Source organism: Canis lupus, chromosome 3, assembly GCF_011100685.1.
Source record: "Canis lupus familiaris isolate Mischka breed German Shepherd chromosome 3, alternate assembly UU_Cfam_GSD_1.0, whole genome shotgun sequence".
Classification (NCBI taxonomy): Eukaryota; Metazoa; Chordata; class Mammalia; order Carnivora; family Canidae; genus Canis; species Canis lupus.
The window spans coordinates 63,338,509-63,356,790 of NC_049224.1; the positions used below are offsets into that span (position 1 = coordinate 63,338,509).

At 46.0% G+C, this 18,282-nt stretch overlaps 1 protein-coding gene across 1 annotated transcript in view; it reads left to right on the forward strand.

The window, feature by feature from the left end:
* Positions 1-18,282, forward strand: part of FAM184B (family with sequence similarity 184 member B) — a 131,561-nt gene that overhangs the window by 54,574 nt on the left and 58,705 nt on the right. The window contains exons 2-5 of the mRNA XM_038533310.1: positions 6,259-7,011; positions 7,801-7,936; positions 9,091-9,230; positions 9,767-9,973. Coding sequence (XP_038389238.1) covers positions 6,259-7,011; positions 7,801-7,936; positions 9,091-9,230; positions 9,767-9,973 — 1,236 coding nt within the window. The remainder of the gene's footprint in view (positions 1-6,258; positions 7,012-7,800; positions 7,937-9,090; positions 9,231-9,766; positions 9,974-18,282) is intronic.

The following is an 18,282-nucleotide window of genomic DNA, read 5'->3' on the forward strand; positions in this document are numbered from 1 at the left end:
GGTAGGAGATGGTGAAGCTGGAACTCCAACTAAGATTGACTAGCCCTGGCGCCCAAGCTCTTAATTATCCCTCCTCCAAAAAACAAGAGACAACACTGTAGGGGAGGAGAGTAGGAATGGACCAAGAATTGCAGATGTGGCCTATGAAACATGGTAGAGAATTGAAATAGCCTCCGTTGGGAAAAGGGATGGAGGACGACTGTGAGACGTATCGATTAAAGGTATCAGCATGGAGGGCACAGATGAAGTTAGGCATCTTTCTTTTTTTCTTTTTTTTTTCAGTCTAACAAGGTCAAATTTTATGTTCTGGACAGCCTCAAATCCATACTGATCAAGTTTCTTTTTCTCTTTCTTAAGTTTTTAATTTAAATTCCAGTTAGTTAACATACAGTGTTATATTAGTTTCAGGTGTACAATATAGTGATTCAGAGATTGACACTCTTAATTGCATTTTACAAGAGCTGCAGTGGTTGGGTTGATATGCTGTTTTGAATACCAAGGATGTGAAGCTAAAGATAAGATGGACAGAGGGTTTGAGGATGTTAGAAAGAAGGTAGCTGAGATGATTGGCCGTGGGATCCAGGGTTAAAAAGGCAGGAGAGGTAGAGTTAAAATGAAAACAGACTATTGGACCAGGAGAAGAAAGAAAGGTCAAGCTCAGAGAGCAAATTTGCAAGCGTGAGGAAGTGGAAAGGGTAGAAAAAGAAGAGGATGTCTTGAAAGTGGGTGGGATGTCCCAGTGGAGTCGCCTCAGGGGTTCACAGCCATGAACATTCATACACGTCTCCATGCCACACGGGAAGACAAGTCTGATGCTTTTGAATGTTCCCAAAATTCTCTGACTTAGTTTTATGACACAAAATGGCATCTCTTTCTCCTCCCATAGGGAGAGGGGACTCTTCTTCCATCTCTTCACTAGGATTCTGTATTAACTATGAAGACCTGAGTTTTTTTGAAGGCCAAGCTCTGGAATTTCCTAAGTAAAAAGCAGATCTCAAGCTTACTGGCAGGAATGGAAAAATGAAAAGATGTTTGCTTCATAACAGTGAAATAAAAACATATGAATAATCTTCCATGGAGTCACAACTTAATGTCTATCAGCAAGGAGCAGAAAAATAAATTATAGCACATCCATACAATGGCGTATGAAGCAGCCAAAACTAAAAATGAGGCATCTCTTTATGTACAGAATTATATAACGTCCAAGATCTATTGTTAAGTAAAAAAATCATGTATGTACATATAAGCCAGTGAGGAACATAATATGAGTTGAGATATAACATAGTATACTTTCTTGGTTGTGTACACAAGATCTTTGGAGTAACCTTCTGGGTAAGGGCATCAGGGGAAAGTGAAGTGGTTCTGGCACTCCTTGAACAGTAGGAGCCCTGTAACTGGATCTTGGCCAAACAACAATTGGAGCAGACCACTTCTGGGGTTTATTTGGGGACTTTTAATTGCAAGACAACATGAGTAAATATGCATAGCCAGTGTACCCTCAGACACTGTATACTCACCCACAGTGTGATACCTTCTCTGCTACCTCTGATGTTGTGTTAATTCAAGGGTGTGCATGTGGGGAGAGTTTCCACAAGACAGAGCAGACTCACATGAGCAAATGCTGGAAATGGTTATAGTCCTCAAAACCCTGAGGACAGTGGCTCTTATTCAAATGGGTGCAACATTTGGGTTCTTTCTTCATTGAGTGATTTTGTGGTATCATGATATACAGGATCTTCAACTGAGTTTTCTGTTCTATAGATAAAGGTGCATGTTGGAACTCCTTTCTCCCAGATCACCACCAACACCAGTAGTTGATTTTATCCTTCATGGAATCACCTATGCCAAATTTCAAGGAATAACCTTTTCAAGGGTGTTTTATTCTTCACTATGAAAACTTCATTTAAGTTCAGATTTACTCATGACACAAGCCATCTCTACTGAAGAGAATCTTTATCAGTTGGGTATTAGGTGTGCAGAAAGAGTTAACATAGCAGGCCTGAGACAGCTTATGCTTCAAGTGGTCATCTTGCAAAGTGGTCCTCAGCATCTGGGAACTTGGATCTCCAGAGGGTTCCCACCACCCTGTTAAGAGTGACTCACTATGCCTAAACTGTTTATGCAAACGATGTGATTTATGCTGAGCACTTGCTTTCCTCCTTGGAGTCTGCAATTTTGGTTTGCCAGTAGAAGTTGCCAACCTGACTAGCCCGCAATTAAAAACCTTGCTAAGTCTTTAAAGAGCTCCTTTGGTAAACAGTATTTCACAAATGTTGTTACGACTCCTTGAAGGGGAAATTAAGCAAGTCCTGTGAGAGTGTACAGGGAAAGAACCCCACAGGGGGAGGACTCTTGGAAGCTTGAGCCTTGTTTCCTTCAGACCCATTCTCCCCATTCATCTTTTCCCTTTGTTGAGTTTACTTTATATCTTTTCACTATAATCATAGGATTATGATTATATGCTGAGTTCTGTGAGTTTTCCTAGGGTAATAGCAGCTGTTGGAAAAAATAAATGCCAAGATTCAGAGGCCCAACGCAATAGCTTATTTCTTGCTTATATAAAGATCAATGCCAGTGCTCCTGGTGGGTAGATATGTTCAGTCATCGCAGACCCAGGTGCCTTCCATCTTGTATTTTACCTTCTTCTAAAGTCTTTGCAGCCTGTCCATTAAGTTTGCAGATGGAAAAATGAGACTGTGGAAGATACATGCCCACTTCTTAGCCCTCCTCGTCACCTTAACCCCAGTGTTGGCCCCAAGATGACATCAGTACTTCTGGCTACATTCCGTTGGCAATTACTAGTCATATGGTTCCCTATAGATACAAGGGGGCTAGGAAATGTGCTCTGCTCAGTAGCTGTTACCCTGCAGCTACTCTGTGGAAAGAAAGCATAAATCCTTATGAACCTTATGATGCACTCAACTTCCTCCCAAGTGCCTATGAGACAACACACAGAAGTTATATTGTTCTTGCCCATATGAAGGTTGGCATGTAAAAGGGAATAGGTCACCCCAAAGTTGCATAGGCAAGGCTAATTTTTCCTGGAAGTCTTTCCTATTAGACCCCTTCTGTGTTTCCATAGTAACTGGTGCTGATCCCTCTCATAGCACTTACAAGATATTGGAACTTTACAGATTCTTGTTTGACTCTCCCATTAAATTATAATATTTTTGAGGCCACAAATTTAGTTGTTTTATTGACCAGCATATTCTGTGCCCTGCATGGAACCTGGCACTTCTGAGAAGAACAGTAAATGCATAAAGGAATAAACGGTTGAATGGGACAGTGAGGTGCAGTGTAGTACCGTGTTGTGAGCATGTACTTCAGAGTTAGTCAAAATTTCTTGTCTCTTATGACCTTGTGAAAGTTACTAAGCTTCTCTGAACCTCAAATGTTCATTCTTAGTATGAGGAGAAAAATACCAACTTTGCAACGTTGCTCTGAGGATTTTCTGAGATTATGAGTATGTTTACAGCACCTATGGGCTAGGCACATAGTAAACCCTGGAAAAATAGTATTTATTATTAATACAAATGGCAGCCAGTGGGATACCAGTTTCAACATTCACTTATTCCAGATACACTCCTAGATGCAAGCCATGAGAAGCCATAGAAACCAAAGATGGCCAAATTGTGTGCAAGGGTGATGAGAGGGAAGAGTGTGGGGACAGAAGCTTCATTTCATTGGGGAGAGGGTCTTCCTAGGAGGGGAAGGGGACTCCTTCCCTTGTCCTTGCCCTCACAGAGTGTTAGATTGACAATTCTCAAGGCAGTGCCTATTCTCCCAAGAATTCACAAAATGTTAAGCCTGTCTCACACCTTTACAACTACATCGTTTAAGACAGAGCTCTGATCTCTTCTTCATTCACTCATCCATATAAGAAATATTTTAAGAGTATCCACCTTGATCCAGACACTGGGAATGAATAGTAATGAACAAAGAAGACCAAGATCTTCTCTCATGGAGCCTACATTTCAGGGAAGAATACAGACAACCCACTAATAGTTATGTCACATGTAGACAGTGAAAAATAAGATTTTTGGCAGCATTGTGGGTATATGGTTCCTCTTTCTCGAGTTCTGCAGTCTCAAGATAAACTGTTAGGAAATGTATCACAGGTGATAGTTCTAGTGCTGTCATTTGGCCTTCTTCAACTACTGCTTCTTAATTATGCACACACACACATACACAATTACCCAAAATTTCCTTTCATATTATGTTTCTGATGGGTCTACTTTATCTCATAATCATCTAAGCCCCTGTGGTTGTTTTCAGGGTTTTTGTTTGTTTGTTTGTTTGTTTTATTTTTTACTGTTTTAAAGGAATAGAAACCTTTTAGATTCTTTCTAAACTCCATGTCAGGATAACCCCAGTGTAAAAGCAGTTCTTCTCTGACTCAAGAGGGGTTTCCACCTGCTTTTCCTCCACCAAGTTCCCTACAATGGCCCTCAGTCTCTCATCAAGGAACTCAGGGCTACAAGGAACACAGTTTGAAAGCCATGAGTAAAGTCTTACTAAGTAGTGGGAAACTGATAATGAAATTCAAGCCCAGTTCAGTACACAACACTCAGGAACAAGGGAAAAATAGCAAACCCGTAAAGGTTAAGGATTTGCAACTGTGTGGTGGAGACTTTTCAGAAGAATGCCTGGGTGGCTCAGCGATCTGCCTTCGGCTCAGGGTGTGATCCTGGGGTTCCAGGAACGAGTCCTGCATCAGGCTCCCTGCATGGAGCCTGCTTCTCCCTCTGCCTGTGTCTCGGCCTTGCTCTCTGTGTGTCTCTCATGAATAAATAAATGAAATCTTTAAAAATAAATAAATAAAAGATATTATTTATTTGAGAGAGAGAGAGACAGAGAAGGAGCTGGGAGAGGGACAGAGGGAGAAGCAGACTCCCCACTGAGCAGGGAGCAGTGTCTTCCCTGCTCAAAACCCATCTCTCTGTGCTCCCCTCTTCAGGCATTTTGACTTTAACTATCTATTCTCATTCTTGGGGGTGGCCCTTCTGGGTTCTCTTTGGGGTCATTCCCGTCATCAGGCAGATACACTCTGGACTCACATCAAGCAAACAGCAGCCACAATGGAGCCATCCTGATTCCCCATCCCCTTCATCTCTAGCTCAGGCTTCCTCCTCTGAGCTCCAGAAATGTCTGTTTGCTTTGATGCCATCTCCAGGAGGCGATCACGTTTAATTTGTCCAGTACAGAATTCTTGATTTTCTTCCCCATGCCTGTCCTACATGTAGTTTTTCCCTGTGGCTAAACATCTATCTGTTTGTTGCTCAGGTGGATCCCTGCGCCCCACCACGCTCCCACCTCCCTCATTCTCTTCTCTGTAGTAATAAAGGTCTATATCCTGTTCCTAAAGTTATGGAGAAGCAGTCTTACACCGTGGATACATTTCTAGGGTGAGTGTTGTTATCACCAAGGAGTGTGTACTTGATCAAAGGCTCTTCCTCTGTTTGTTGACACAATTGTGTGCTGCTTTGTCTCTTGGTCTGTTCATATGGTATATTCCATTAACTGATTTTTAGATGTTAAGTCAACTTTGCATTCCTTGGATAGATCCCACTTGGTCATGGTATATAATCCTTTTTATATGTTGTTGAGGTCTATTTTCTGATGTTTTGTTAGGTTTTTTTTTTTTTAAGGGGGTTGTTTGTTTTTGTGTCCCAAAGTATTCTTTTTTTCTCTCACAAACTGGAGCTAGATTTATTTATTTATTTATTTATTTATTTATTTATTTATTTTTATTTATTTATTTTTAAAGATCTCATTTTTATTTATTTGAGAAAGAGATAGGGAGATAGAGAACACAAACAGGGAAGGACAGAGGGAGAGGGAGAAGCAGACTCCTTGCTGAGCATGGAGCCCGACATGGGACTCCATCCCAGGACCCCAGGGTCATGACCTGAGTTGCAGGCAGACGCTTAACCAACTGAGCCACCCAGGCGCCCTCAGATTGAACCTTTAAACCCTTTTCTGGATTTCCTTGACACTCCAGAGGTCCCCTTTGGATCTCTGCCACAGATCTCTCCCCTCTGTGGCTTTTAAGAGTTATCACTGCCTAGACTTTGCTCCCGCCACTCCCTGCCTCCTTGTAGGTTTCTCCTGGGGACAATTTCCAATAAATCACTTCCACACAAGTCCTCTTCTCAGGTGCTGCCGGGGATCAGCCTCAGTCACTGGCATGGAGGAGAAGCATCTCTGGTCACGCTGCCCCTCACAGACATTCACCCGGCTCTGTGGATTTTCCTGCAGGTGATTTACGCCCTCAATACCCGCCAGGATGAAGCGGAGGCCAGCATGGAGGCTCTGCGGGAAGCCCACCAGGAGGAACTCCAGAATGCCGTGGCGGAGACCAAGGCCAGGCTCCAGCAGGAACAGGGCCATGTGGAGGAGGAGGCCCTGCTCCAGCGCATCGAGGCCCTGGAGAGCGCCCTGGAGCTGCAGAAGAGGCTGACACAGGAGGCCCTGGCGCAGTCGGCCTCCTGCAGGCTGGAGACCAAAGAGAGGGAGCTGAGGGTGGAGGCCGAGCACGCTGAGCGGGTCCTCACCCTGTCCAAGGAGATGCTGGAGCTCAAGGCTGACTATGAGAAGAGGCTCCGACACCTGACGAGCCACGAGGCACCCCAGTGGGGGCGGCTTTCCCAGGAGGGCCCCGAGCCCAAGGGAGAGCCAGGCCACAGCCACGAGATGCGGGAGGTGCTGCTGGAGGTGGAGCGGCTGCGAGCAGAAAACCAGCAGCTGAGCAAGGACTACGCCCGCAAGGCAGAGGAGCTGCAGGCCACCTATGAGCGGGACACCGAGACCATCCGGCAGGCCATGCAGCAGTCGGTGAGCGAGGCCCTGTGGCAGTGGCAGGAGAAGGAGACGGACCTCCGCAAGAACTTCCAGGTCCAGGAGTCGGCCCTGCAGGCCCAGGTCAGGAAGCTGGAGGGGGATCTGGAGCACCGAGGCCGTAAGATAAGTGACTTGAAGAAGTATGCCCAGAAGCTGAAAGAAAGGACTCAGGTAAGGCATGGTCTCTTGATGGCTTTCCACTGGGATCAGAAATACAGTCCCTGATTTTATTTTATTTTTTTATTTTTTTATTTTTGGGGTCAGTCCCTGATTTTAACACCTACTATGTGTCAGCCACTGTGCAGGGCACTTGACAGCTATCCAGGTGATTCCTATTATTTCCCTTGCATCCAAGTACATTCTGTGAGGATGTATTTATGGAGTGCTTCCTACGTACCAGGCCCGGGCTATGGGTGGGAGACCATGGCGAGCCGGACAAGGTCCCTGACCCCAGAGAGCTTAGACACTTAGAGTTTCCAGAGAAGAAGACAGTTTTTGTCTAGAAATTGAGAGGCTTAGAGGCTAATCTCGCTGGGCCTACAGCTAATGTTTCTTAACTCATTCTAAAGCCCTGCTCATCCCAGAGCGACTTGCCTGTCCCCAAATCCTTGGGGCTTGGCTTTCGTGGGGAGCCAGACCACTGACACACCCCACACACTCACAGAGCCCCATCTCTGAAAGTTGCAGCAGCTAATATTCTTAATAATCCTTGAGCATTTTTCCTGTCCCAGACGCTTTCTCACATTTAATCCTCACTACAGAAGAGTGAAATAACATGCCCAAGGTCACACAGCCCATCAGGATGAGTAGGGATCTGATGAACGGGAGGCACGGAGTTCCAGAGACAGGAGCTGACGCTGTGCACTGACCTACCTTTCAGATCTGATGCCGGTTCTGTGCACATTGCGTGTCTCCACAGAGAACTGCCCCAGAGAAATGAGACCCTTTCTGTCTTTTTAGGACCTGGATGTGCAGCTCAAGGAGGCTCGGCAGGAGAACTCAGAGTTGAAAAGCACTGCAAAAAAACTGGGGGAGAAGCTGGCTATTGCCAAAGACAGACTGATGCTGCAGGAGCGTCCCGTGAGCCAGAAAACTGGTGAGATGCACTACCACGGGTTTTTTTACACAGAGAAGAGCAGCTGTCAGGTTGGCTGGTGCTTCTTGCAGCCTTGAGACGTGGAGGGAGCAGAGCGAGGGGCAGAGCTGTGTGATCTGACTCCTGGTAGGTGAGCTCAGTCCAGGAGGGGACAGGTGAGCTGCCTCCCAGAGCTGCCACAATACAGAGAGCTAAAAGGCATGATACAGAGGGACCTTTTGCCTTCAAATACTTCTTCCCTGGGCCTACCACATGCCCGAACTTCTCCGCCCTGGCTTTTCATCCATGCTTAAGCAACACTTCGTATTTTTCCCATGATTTCACACAGTCTCGTTACTGGGTCTTTCCAATAGGTCTGTGAGCGGGTGTCATCAGTGTCCCCCATGGTCAAGATGAAGAAACGAGGCTGAGGAAGGCTAAGTGGCTACCTCAAGGCCACTAGCTCGAGGCCACTGCAGAGTGCCTTCCAGTAGAGTCTTTTATCAGAAAGTTCTTGAATACCCACAGTGTGATCAGCTTGATACTAGGAGATGTAACAAAGGCACAAAACATGGGCTCTGCCCCTAGGGAGCATATGGGACAGTGACTTCACAGCCCAGAGCAATATGGTATCATATGGTGGCCCAGGCAACAAGGGAACGAAGTGTCCGGGAAAGAAGTCACCATGGGCTGGAAAAGAGTGGAGGAGGAGAGGTTTGAGTTGGAACCAGGAGTATGTGGAGGATTTAGTGCAGTGTTTTCAAAAGTAGGGCATGGATACCTCCTGAGAATATGGGAAGAAAACAATGAGCATTTCTAGTTATATTTATTTTTTGTCTTATGCTTTGCATTTAAATCTTTCGAAAGTATATATATCCAGGAATGTGCTCAATGTTTTTTTCAACGTATGGAAAGCACCATCAAAAAGCTTTGACGATAATTAGTTTAAGAAGCTAGAACAGGGCAACCGTTTGAACTCAGGATGCTGCAGGAGCAAAGACGACAATCACCACTTTGACAGCGCTTGAGGGCCAGAAGGCCACCGAGCAGGAAGTCCACTAGGCAGTGACGGGCAAAATAGTCAAAGAGCAGAATAGGTACCTGGCTGCAGAAGACCTTGAGTACAAGGTCAAGGCCAGGGGCATTTTAAATGATGTTAAAACTTACACTTGCAGATGACATGAAGACGGAACTAGTTTCAGAGAAGGAAGCCCTAGGGAAGGTGAATGACCTTGAAAGCCGCAGTCTTCATCCTCAGCAGGACCCAAGCCTTCCCAAGGAGTGTTTGTGCACCAAAGGAGGCCCAGACGTACAGGTAATGTCTGACCCATTCCTGGGAATGGAGAAGTCACAGGAGGCTTTGCCAGATTGAGCTTTGGGTAGAGGCCAGTCTCCAACTATGACAACCATTTGGCAGCAGCAGGTCCCATGGTTTTAGGGGTAGATGTGTGGGTGTGAAGTTCCAGCAAACTTCTTGCCACTTGGAATTAGGCTACTAAGGAATATAGCAAAATTCTCCCAACTTCTATCATTGGCTCCTGGGAAACTGGAAACTTGCACCGGACTCCCACTATTGGTTCCAAATCGAAACAAGTAAAGCATTCTTGAGACACCGCCCTAGTGGGCTGGAACGTCTGCTCCTGTGACCAGAGGTACACAATTCTAAGGAGCCCTTTGCTGATGGTGGATAGAGTGAAGTCTCTTACGAAGATGAGAAATACGGTCTTACGAACTTTATGGCATCTTGTACTACATGCTGTAAAATCAGCGTGTAAATGTTGTACCAATGGCAATTCCTTGCTCCCCGCCTCATGCTGGCAGGTTTACAAGGGCCTTTTTCTTTTTTTACAGACCAAGAAAGAGGCGAATACGGAGATGGAATATATGAAGCAACAATATGAAGAAGACCTTCGTAAAATCAAACATCAGACAGAAGAGGAGAAGAAACATCTCAAAGACCAGTTAGTGAAGCGGCTGGAAGACTTGGTGAAGAAACATACCCTAGAAATCAAGTCTGTTCGCTCTTCGGTGGAGGCAGAGAGGAGAAAGCTGCAGAAGGTGGGACCCCCTTCAGAGATCCTGTTCGGATTCTCTCTTCTTTCATCTCCCTCCCTCCTTTTCTCTTGTATTTCTCCCTTCCTTCCTCAGACATTTACTGAGCTCCTGCTGTGTCCACATCTAAGCTTTTTTTCTGACCGAGGGAGGTGAGGGTCTTTTGGAGACACCCCTCAAGCTGTAGCCAGTAGGTAGGGCCTAGCATCGTTGACAGGAGGTAGAATTGTATCCTCTGAGCATTTAACTGAGGAAATTCAACTCTCCTCAGCACAGAGAGAAATAACATGAAGCAAGCACCCAGGCCCTAGCAGTTGCCTGGATTCAAAGCCCAGCTCTGCCACCCTACAGCTCTGTGAGCACAGTGAATTATTGAACGCGGGCCCCTCAGAGGGAAATCTTGCATGCCTTAGGTTCCTCATTTATAAAGCAGATGATGATAATAGCACCTCCTAGACTAGCTGCGAGGATTAAATGAGGTAATCTGCTTGGGAAAGCAAAGCATAGTATGTGCCTGGGGCATAATAGGTAGATGCAGGTGATTAATCAATCAGTGGCTTGCCAATGTGAGAGAAGATTCTTGGCCTCTGGGTACTGCTCCAACTTCCCATCAAAGGAGGCAGTTTTCTGCTTGAGGAGGAATGCAAAGCCTCATCTCTTCTTGTTTGCTGGGGAAAGCAAATAACACCGGTGACTTTTAGGAAAAGAATGAAGTATAAATCAATAGTATTGTGAACATAGTCTCTTTACGATGCAAAAGCCTGCATTATCAGCTTTGACTCTTTGCTCAAAGACAATCATAGAACGTTGAGGGATGCGGTGTTACGTGGTGGTTAAGAGTAGTAGGTCCTCAATAAATGTATGTGGGGGTAAATAAACTCACAGAAGACCCAAACTAGTCCAGGTCTAAGAAGTTCTGACACTTCCACTAGCTGTGTGACCATGGACAGGTCACTTAACTTCTCTGAAACATGATTTCTAAAATAAGGATAAATACTTCGAGGGCTTGTTATGTGGATTCCTTATGGTAGTGTATAAAAACTTTTACTTAGCTCAGTGCACAGCATGTAGTAAAAGTTCGGGAAATGGCAGCTCCCGTGGCTCAGCGGTTTAGCGCCACCTTCAGCCCAGGGCGTGATCCTGGAGACCTGGGATCGAGTCCCACGTTGGGCTCCCTGCATGGGGCCTGCTTCTCCCTCTGCCTGTGTCTCTGCCTTTCTCTCTGTGTGTATAAATTCTCTCATAAATAAATAAAATCTTAAAAAAAAAAAAGTTCGGGAAACAGTGGCTGTGATTAGTTACCATGTCCACTGGGTAACATCATGTGTGTTAATATCAGTTAGTTGCCTACTATACTTTTTTTTTTATTTTTAATTTTTGTGTGGGCTCACTATAGTTTGTAAAGCATTTTATTCTTGGGAACACGTTTCATCTTCCCAACAGGATTACAAAATGAATGCTCATAATTAATTAATTAGTTAATTAAATTTTTAAAGATTTTATTTGAGAGATAGAGAGAGAGAGAAAGCATGAGAGAGGGAGAGAGAGCATGAGCTGGGGGAAGGGGTAGAGGCAGAGGAAGAAACAAACTCCCTGCTGAACAGGGAGCCCAATTAGGGGCTGAATCCCAGGACCCTGGGATCCTGGCCTGTGCCAAAGGCAGACACTCAACCAATTGAGCCACACAGGCGGCCCAAGAGGTGTTCATATTTTGGAGATAAGAAAATAGGCTCAAAGATGTCATGTATCAATTCACACAGTGAGTGCTGGAGCCAGTATTAAAACCTGATAGCCTGAGTCCGGAGCCCATGGTTCCCACCTCTGACCTGGGCAGAAAGCAACTGTATAGAAAGCATTTTCCTCTCATGAGCTGCAAATGGTCACACAAATCCAATCCTCACACAAATAGCTGAGCACTTTCTATCCAGAGCCACAGTCAGTGGGAGGAACAGTAGCTCTCCCAGAGCTACAGGTTACCCTGGTAACCTGTCAGCCAAGCCTGACTCTGAATGTAGAAATCCCATTTCGGCTTTAATCAAGGGACATGAGTCCATTTGGGAAATGAATCACATAGAAATAAATCGTGTTTCCCTCCTAATTTGGGGTGGGGGTTATGCTCCCCTCCTTTTTTTTGAGGATCCCTTAGACCATTTATGTTGAACATAATCATCGCTAAGTCTACCATGTTGCTGTTTTTCTTTGTCCTATCTGTTCTTTTCTTTCACTTCTTTTTCTGTTTATTTTTGATTTATTGAATTTATTTCTTGTATTCCCATTTTTGTCTTCACTGATGACTTATTAGCTATTTTTCCTCTTTTTTAAAGATTTTTTAAATTTATTTGAGGGAGTGAGAAAGCAGAGTGAGCAAGAGAGAATAGAGTGGGGGGAGGGGCAGGGGAGAGGGAAAAGCAGACTCCCCCCTGAGCAGGGAGCCCAATGATGTGATGTGGGGTTCGATCCCAGGACCCCAGATCATCCCGAGCCAAAGGCAGACACTTAACTAACTGAGCCACCCAGCCGCCCCTCTATTTTTCCTTTTTTCTTGCGGGGGTGGGGTGCTCTAGTGATTATTCTAGGATTTACAACACGTTTCTCTAATTTATCATTGTCTGCCACCAAATATTATTTTACTTCACACACACATACACACACACACACACATATATTCACTGTACAAACCTCACAATACATTTCCATATATCTCTTCCTGACCTTTGTGTAATTGTTGTCATACATTTCACTTTATACATATTACAGGCTCAACAGTGCATTGCTTTTATATTTCCTTAAAAAGTCAATTATCCTGTAGAGGTAAGTTTTAAATGAGAAAAAAATATTTGTTATATATTTTATATTTTTAAATTGTAATATTATATTTATAATTTCCCATTTCCCATTTCTGCAGTCTTTGTTGCTTTGGCCTGAAGAACTCCCTTTAACATTTCTTGTGGTGTAAGTCCACTCACAGCAAATTCTCTGTTTTTATATGTCTGAAAATGTCTTTATTTTGCTTATTTTTGCTAGATTTAGAATACTAAATTTACGTGTGTTTTTTTTTTCTTTCTAAACTTTAAAGATGTCATTCAACATTTTTTGGTTTGCATTTTCTTCTAATGAAACCTTGGCAGCTCTCTTATTCCCCCTGTGTATAATAAGTCTTTTTGTTCTCTGACTGCTTTTGAGAGTTTATCTTTGCCACTGGCTTCCACACCTTCATTATGGTATGCCATGTATGAGTTTCTGCATGTATGTTTTTCTGCTTGGGGTTCATTGAATGTCCTGGATCTGTGGGTTTATAGTTTTTTCTAGTTGGGAAATTTTAAGGCCATTACCTCCTTCGACCTTCCCTCCTTCTTATATCGTCCTACAAGTCACTGAAGCTCTGTTCCATTTATTTTTGGTCTCCTTGTCTCTCTGTGCTTCAGTTTGGAAAGTTTTTGTTGCTATAGCTTCAGGCTCATTCATCTTTTTTCTTTTTGTGCATCATATAATTTTTTAAAAGCCTATTTGGTTTATTTTTTCATTTCCAAAATTCTATTTGATCCTCCTTTACCGTCTCCCTTTCTCTCCTCATTATATTTATTTTCCTTTAAATTCTTGGGCATGTTTATAATTGGCTCTTTTAGCATTCTTATCTGTCATTTGGGGTTTGTTTTTTTTCTCTGGTTGAATTTTCTCCTGGGTATGATTCAAGTCCCATTTTCAAGCTTCTTTGGATATTTAGTAATGTTTCATTGGACACTGGACATTAAGCGTTTAGAGTGTTAACGTGTTGAAACACTTCATTTTGTTATCACCATATTATGAGGGCTGAATTTTGTTTCAGCGAGCAGTTAAATTACTTGTGAATCAGCTTCATCCTTGCCAGACTTATTCTTTTTATTGTTAAAAGGTACCATTTTATAGGCTTTAAAAAATTTTTTTTAGGATAAGTTTAGAGTAACATTTGCTCTGGTGCCATTTTAGCTTTACTACTGAAGTGTGACCCTTTGTGGGGTGTAATGCCCCATGTATTGATTAAGATTGGTGTTATTACGATTACTGATGGTGATTCCGAGTGACATCTTTGACTTTGTACTCATTGACTCTTGCTGCTGCCCCATGAACTTTATTATAAATACATTCCAAACAGTAATGTTTCTTCTAAAAACAAGTTAACATATTTTCCTTTAAAAATATGAAGTCCAGGTGATGATGTCATGTGGGCCATGGTGAGAGCCACCTGATGATTGACCAGCTGAGTTTCCTGGTGATTGACCGCATGAACAAGACCAAGCTGAGAGCCTCCTGGTGATTGGCTGGGGCGCAGTGGTTCCCACAGGAGGCATTGGGATGAACCCTGGCTGTTAGAAAAGCCCAGCACCAAACACGCCTGGGTGGCTCAGTGGTTGAGTGTCTGCCTTTGGCTCAGGTCGTGATCCTGGGGTCCTGGGATCAAGTCCTGCATCAGATCCCTGCAGGGAGCCTGCTTCTCCCTCTGCCTATGTCTCTGCCTCTCTATCATTCTCTCTCTCTCTCTCTCTCATAAATAAATAAATAAAATCTTAAAAGAAAAGAGAGAAAAGTCCAGCACCTGCCAAAAGCATCGCTGGAGGCAGAGAGGGCCCCTCTGTTGCAGCAGCTTCAACTCGGGTTCTCTTCCAGGTTCTGCATTCCTGCCACTGGCAACTTCTCCCTGAGTGGTCCTACCCCAACCTCTCACCCACACTATTCACTCCACTTCATGTGCACTTCTACCTTTCTGCCCCTCTGGGATCCTGTAAGTCTTTATACCAGCACTGGGCATCACCTGGACCCAAGCCCCGCAGCAGGGCTGGCCAGACCACCCCCTTAATCAGTCCTATTTGGCAAAAATGTGGGGGGCTCTGAGAAGCACAGTTTAACGTATCCTCATCCAGTCGGGCAGAGCCCCTCTAATCCTCTGGGGTCATAACCTGGCTCAGCACAGGGAAGCCAGTGTCATGTCCTGAGGATCCCCTGGACATTCTGCTGAGCTGGAGCTTCGTTTCCAGGGTCAACACAGGAGAAACTAATCCTCTAGACACATGTAGAAGTGGAAGCACACCAACCCCACAGTACAGATTCTCTGAAAGAATCTCCCAGAAATATAGCTGATGTGGAGGTCTCTGACCCAACTCAGCGTGGGCCAACAAGTCTCCAGGATGCTAGGCTTGCCAGGAGCCCTCCAACTGGGAGCCCTCCAAATCAACAGAGCACAGAACAATTGAGTCTTCCAGCTGGACCAACCAAGAGCCCTTTGACCACGAGCCATTGACCTAGATCATCACTAGGCAACCAAATCCCCTGGACCTCCAGACAATGGGTAATTCTCTAAATCAACTCAGTACAAGGCTAACAAGTCCCCAGAACAGTGAGCCCACTAGGCCCCCTTCTGCCAAAGCCCTCTGCCCCAGCCCACCATGGGGTAAACAAGTTGCCTAGACACTGGGCCTACCAAGAGCCTTCCAACTGGGAGCCCTCAACGCAGCAGAACACAGGGCACTTGAGTCCACCAGACACTAAGCCAACCAGGAGCCCGGTGACCTAGCTCTTCACAGGATGAACAGGATGAATCTCCTGGACACCCAGGTGATGCCAAGCTTTCCAGCCCATCAGTACAAGATGAACCGTCTCCCATACCCTTGGCCGTTGGGGAGTTCTCTGACCAACTTAGCACAGCGCTGTGGAGTCCCCCAGAGCCTGGGCCTACCAGAAGCTCACCAGCTCGGTTCAGCACAGGGCAAACTAATTCCCTGGACACCGGGCTGATGGCAGGCTTTTTGATGAGGATGAGGACAAGGCTACCAAGTCCCCCGACCGATGGAAAATGCTCCAAACTCAGCATAGTGCTAACCAGTCCCCAGGGCAGTGGGCACCCTCATAGTAACAGCCTCTGACCCAGCTCAGTGTGGCACAAAAAAAGTTACCTGGATGTACAAGGAGTTCTCCAACTCAGCAGAGCACAGGGCAATCAATCAGCTGAGGGGCCAACCAGGAGCCCCTCAACCAGGAACTAACTGACCCCAATTAGCCACAAGGCAATCAAGTCCCCTGCACTCTCCACCAATGAGGAATTCTCTGAACCAACTCAATACAGGACAATGGACACCACCAGACAGTGGGCCCACCCAGGAGCCCACTGACCCAGTTCAGCACAGAGCCAGCTAATTCCCTGGACACCTGGCTAATGACCAGCCCTTTGACCCACATCATTTCAGGGCAAGCCAGTCCTCTGGAGCCCTGGCTGATGAGAAATTTTCTGAACCAACTTAGCAAAAGCCTAACCAGTTCCAAGGACAGTGGGCTCACTGGGTGTCCTTGTTCCCAAAGCCCTCTAACCCAGGTCAGCATGGAGTCAACAAGTTGCCTGAACACTAGGCCAACCAGGAGCCCTCCAACTTAGCAGAGCACAGGGCAACAGAGTCCACCAGACACCAGGCCAACCAGGAGCCCTCTTACCCAGCTCATCACAGGATGAACTAATTCCCCCGACCCCCCAGCCCACCACATATGGCATATGGCCACCAAGTCCCTTGAACACCTGGCCAATGGAAAATTCTCCAAGACCTCTGGTCAGCAGAGGGCTAACCAGTCCCCAGGACGGTGAGCCCACTGGGCACCCACATACCACAAATCCTCTGACCACACTCAGCATAGGCCAAACAAGTTGCCTGGACACTAGGCTAACTAGGAGCTCTCCACCTCAACAGAGCACAGGGCAATCAAGTCTTCCAGCTGGGCCAACCAGGAGCCCTCTGGCCAGAATCCCCTGACCCAGATCATCACAGGTGACAAAGTCCCGTAGACCCCTGGCTGATGGGGCATTCTCTGCAGCAATGCAACATAGGGCTAAGGAGTCCCCAGAATAGTGGGCACACTGGGCCCTTGTACCAAAGGCCTTTGACCCAGCTCAGCATAAGATAAACAAGTTGCCTAGACATTAGGCCAACTTGGAGTCCTACAACTGGGAGTCCTCAACGTAGCAGAACACAGGGCATTTGGGCAATTGAGTCCACTAGATACTAGGCCAGCCAGGAGCCCTCCAACTGGGAACCCTCTACCCAGCAGGACACAGGGCATTTGGGCAATTGAGTCTACTAGATACTAGGCCAACCAGGAGCCCTGTGATCCATCTTATCTGGTGAACTAATCCCCAGGACACCCAGCTGACCACAAGCTTTCTGACCCACATCAGCACAAAGCAAACAAGTCCCTGAGATCCTTTGCTAATGAGGAATTCTCTGAACCAACTTAGCACAGGGCTATGGAGCCCCCCAGACACTAAGCCCACAAGTTGCCCACCAACCCAGTTCAGTACAGGGTAAACTAATCCCCTGGACACCTGGCTGATGACAAGCCCGTTGACCCAGGTCAGCACAAGGCAAGCAAGACCCTTGGACCCCTGGCCAATAGAATTCTCTGAACTAACTCACCATAGGGCTAATGTCTCCAGAACAGTGAGCCCACTGGGCACCCTTGTACCACAGGCCCTCTGTCCCAGCTTGGCATGATGAAAACAAGTTGCCTGGACACTGAGCCATCTGGGAGCCTTCCAGCTCAGCAGAGCACAGGCATCATGTCTTCTAGCTGGGCCAATCAAGAGCCCACTGACCAGGAGCCCACTGACCCAGATCAGCACAGGGTGAACAAATCCCCCATATATTCAGCCAACCACTAACCTTCTGACCCAAATCAGCACAAGGCAATTGAGTGACTTCCACCCCTGGCCAGTGGGGAATTCTCTGGATCAATTTAGCACAGGGCTATGGAGTCCTCCAGACACTGGGCCCATCAGGAGCCCACCAACCCAGTTCAGCACAGAGCAAAATAATTCCCTGGATACCTTGATGATGGAGAATTCTCTGAACCAACTCGCACAGGGCAAAGGGGTCCCCAGGACAACAGGCTGAAGGGGCACTCTGGGACCAGGACTACTTTGACCCCAGTTAGAATGGACCAAATGAATTCCCCAGATATCTGAGCTAGTAGGAGCCCTCCAACTAGAAGCCACCCCACCCTGCTCAGCGTGAGGCAAATGAGTTCCCTGGACATGCTGCAGACCAGAAGCTCTGCTACCAATCAGCAAAGGACAAATGAGTCCCCTGGCCACCCAGACAACCGCAAGCAATGCATTTGTCCATTTCATAGGTCAAAGTGAGTGTCACAGACTCCGCTGTTTGGGAGCCTTTTGTGAGCCCTATAACCAGGCTCAGTTCAGGGCAATGAGCCCCTGTATAGCCAAGTGACTGGGAGACCTTGGACGTGGCTCAACACAGGGCAGATGAGGCCCCATGGACACCAACGGACCAGGGATT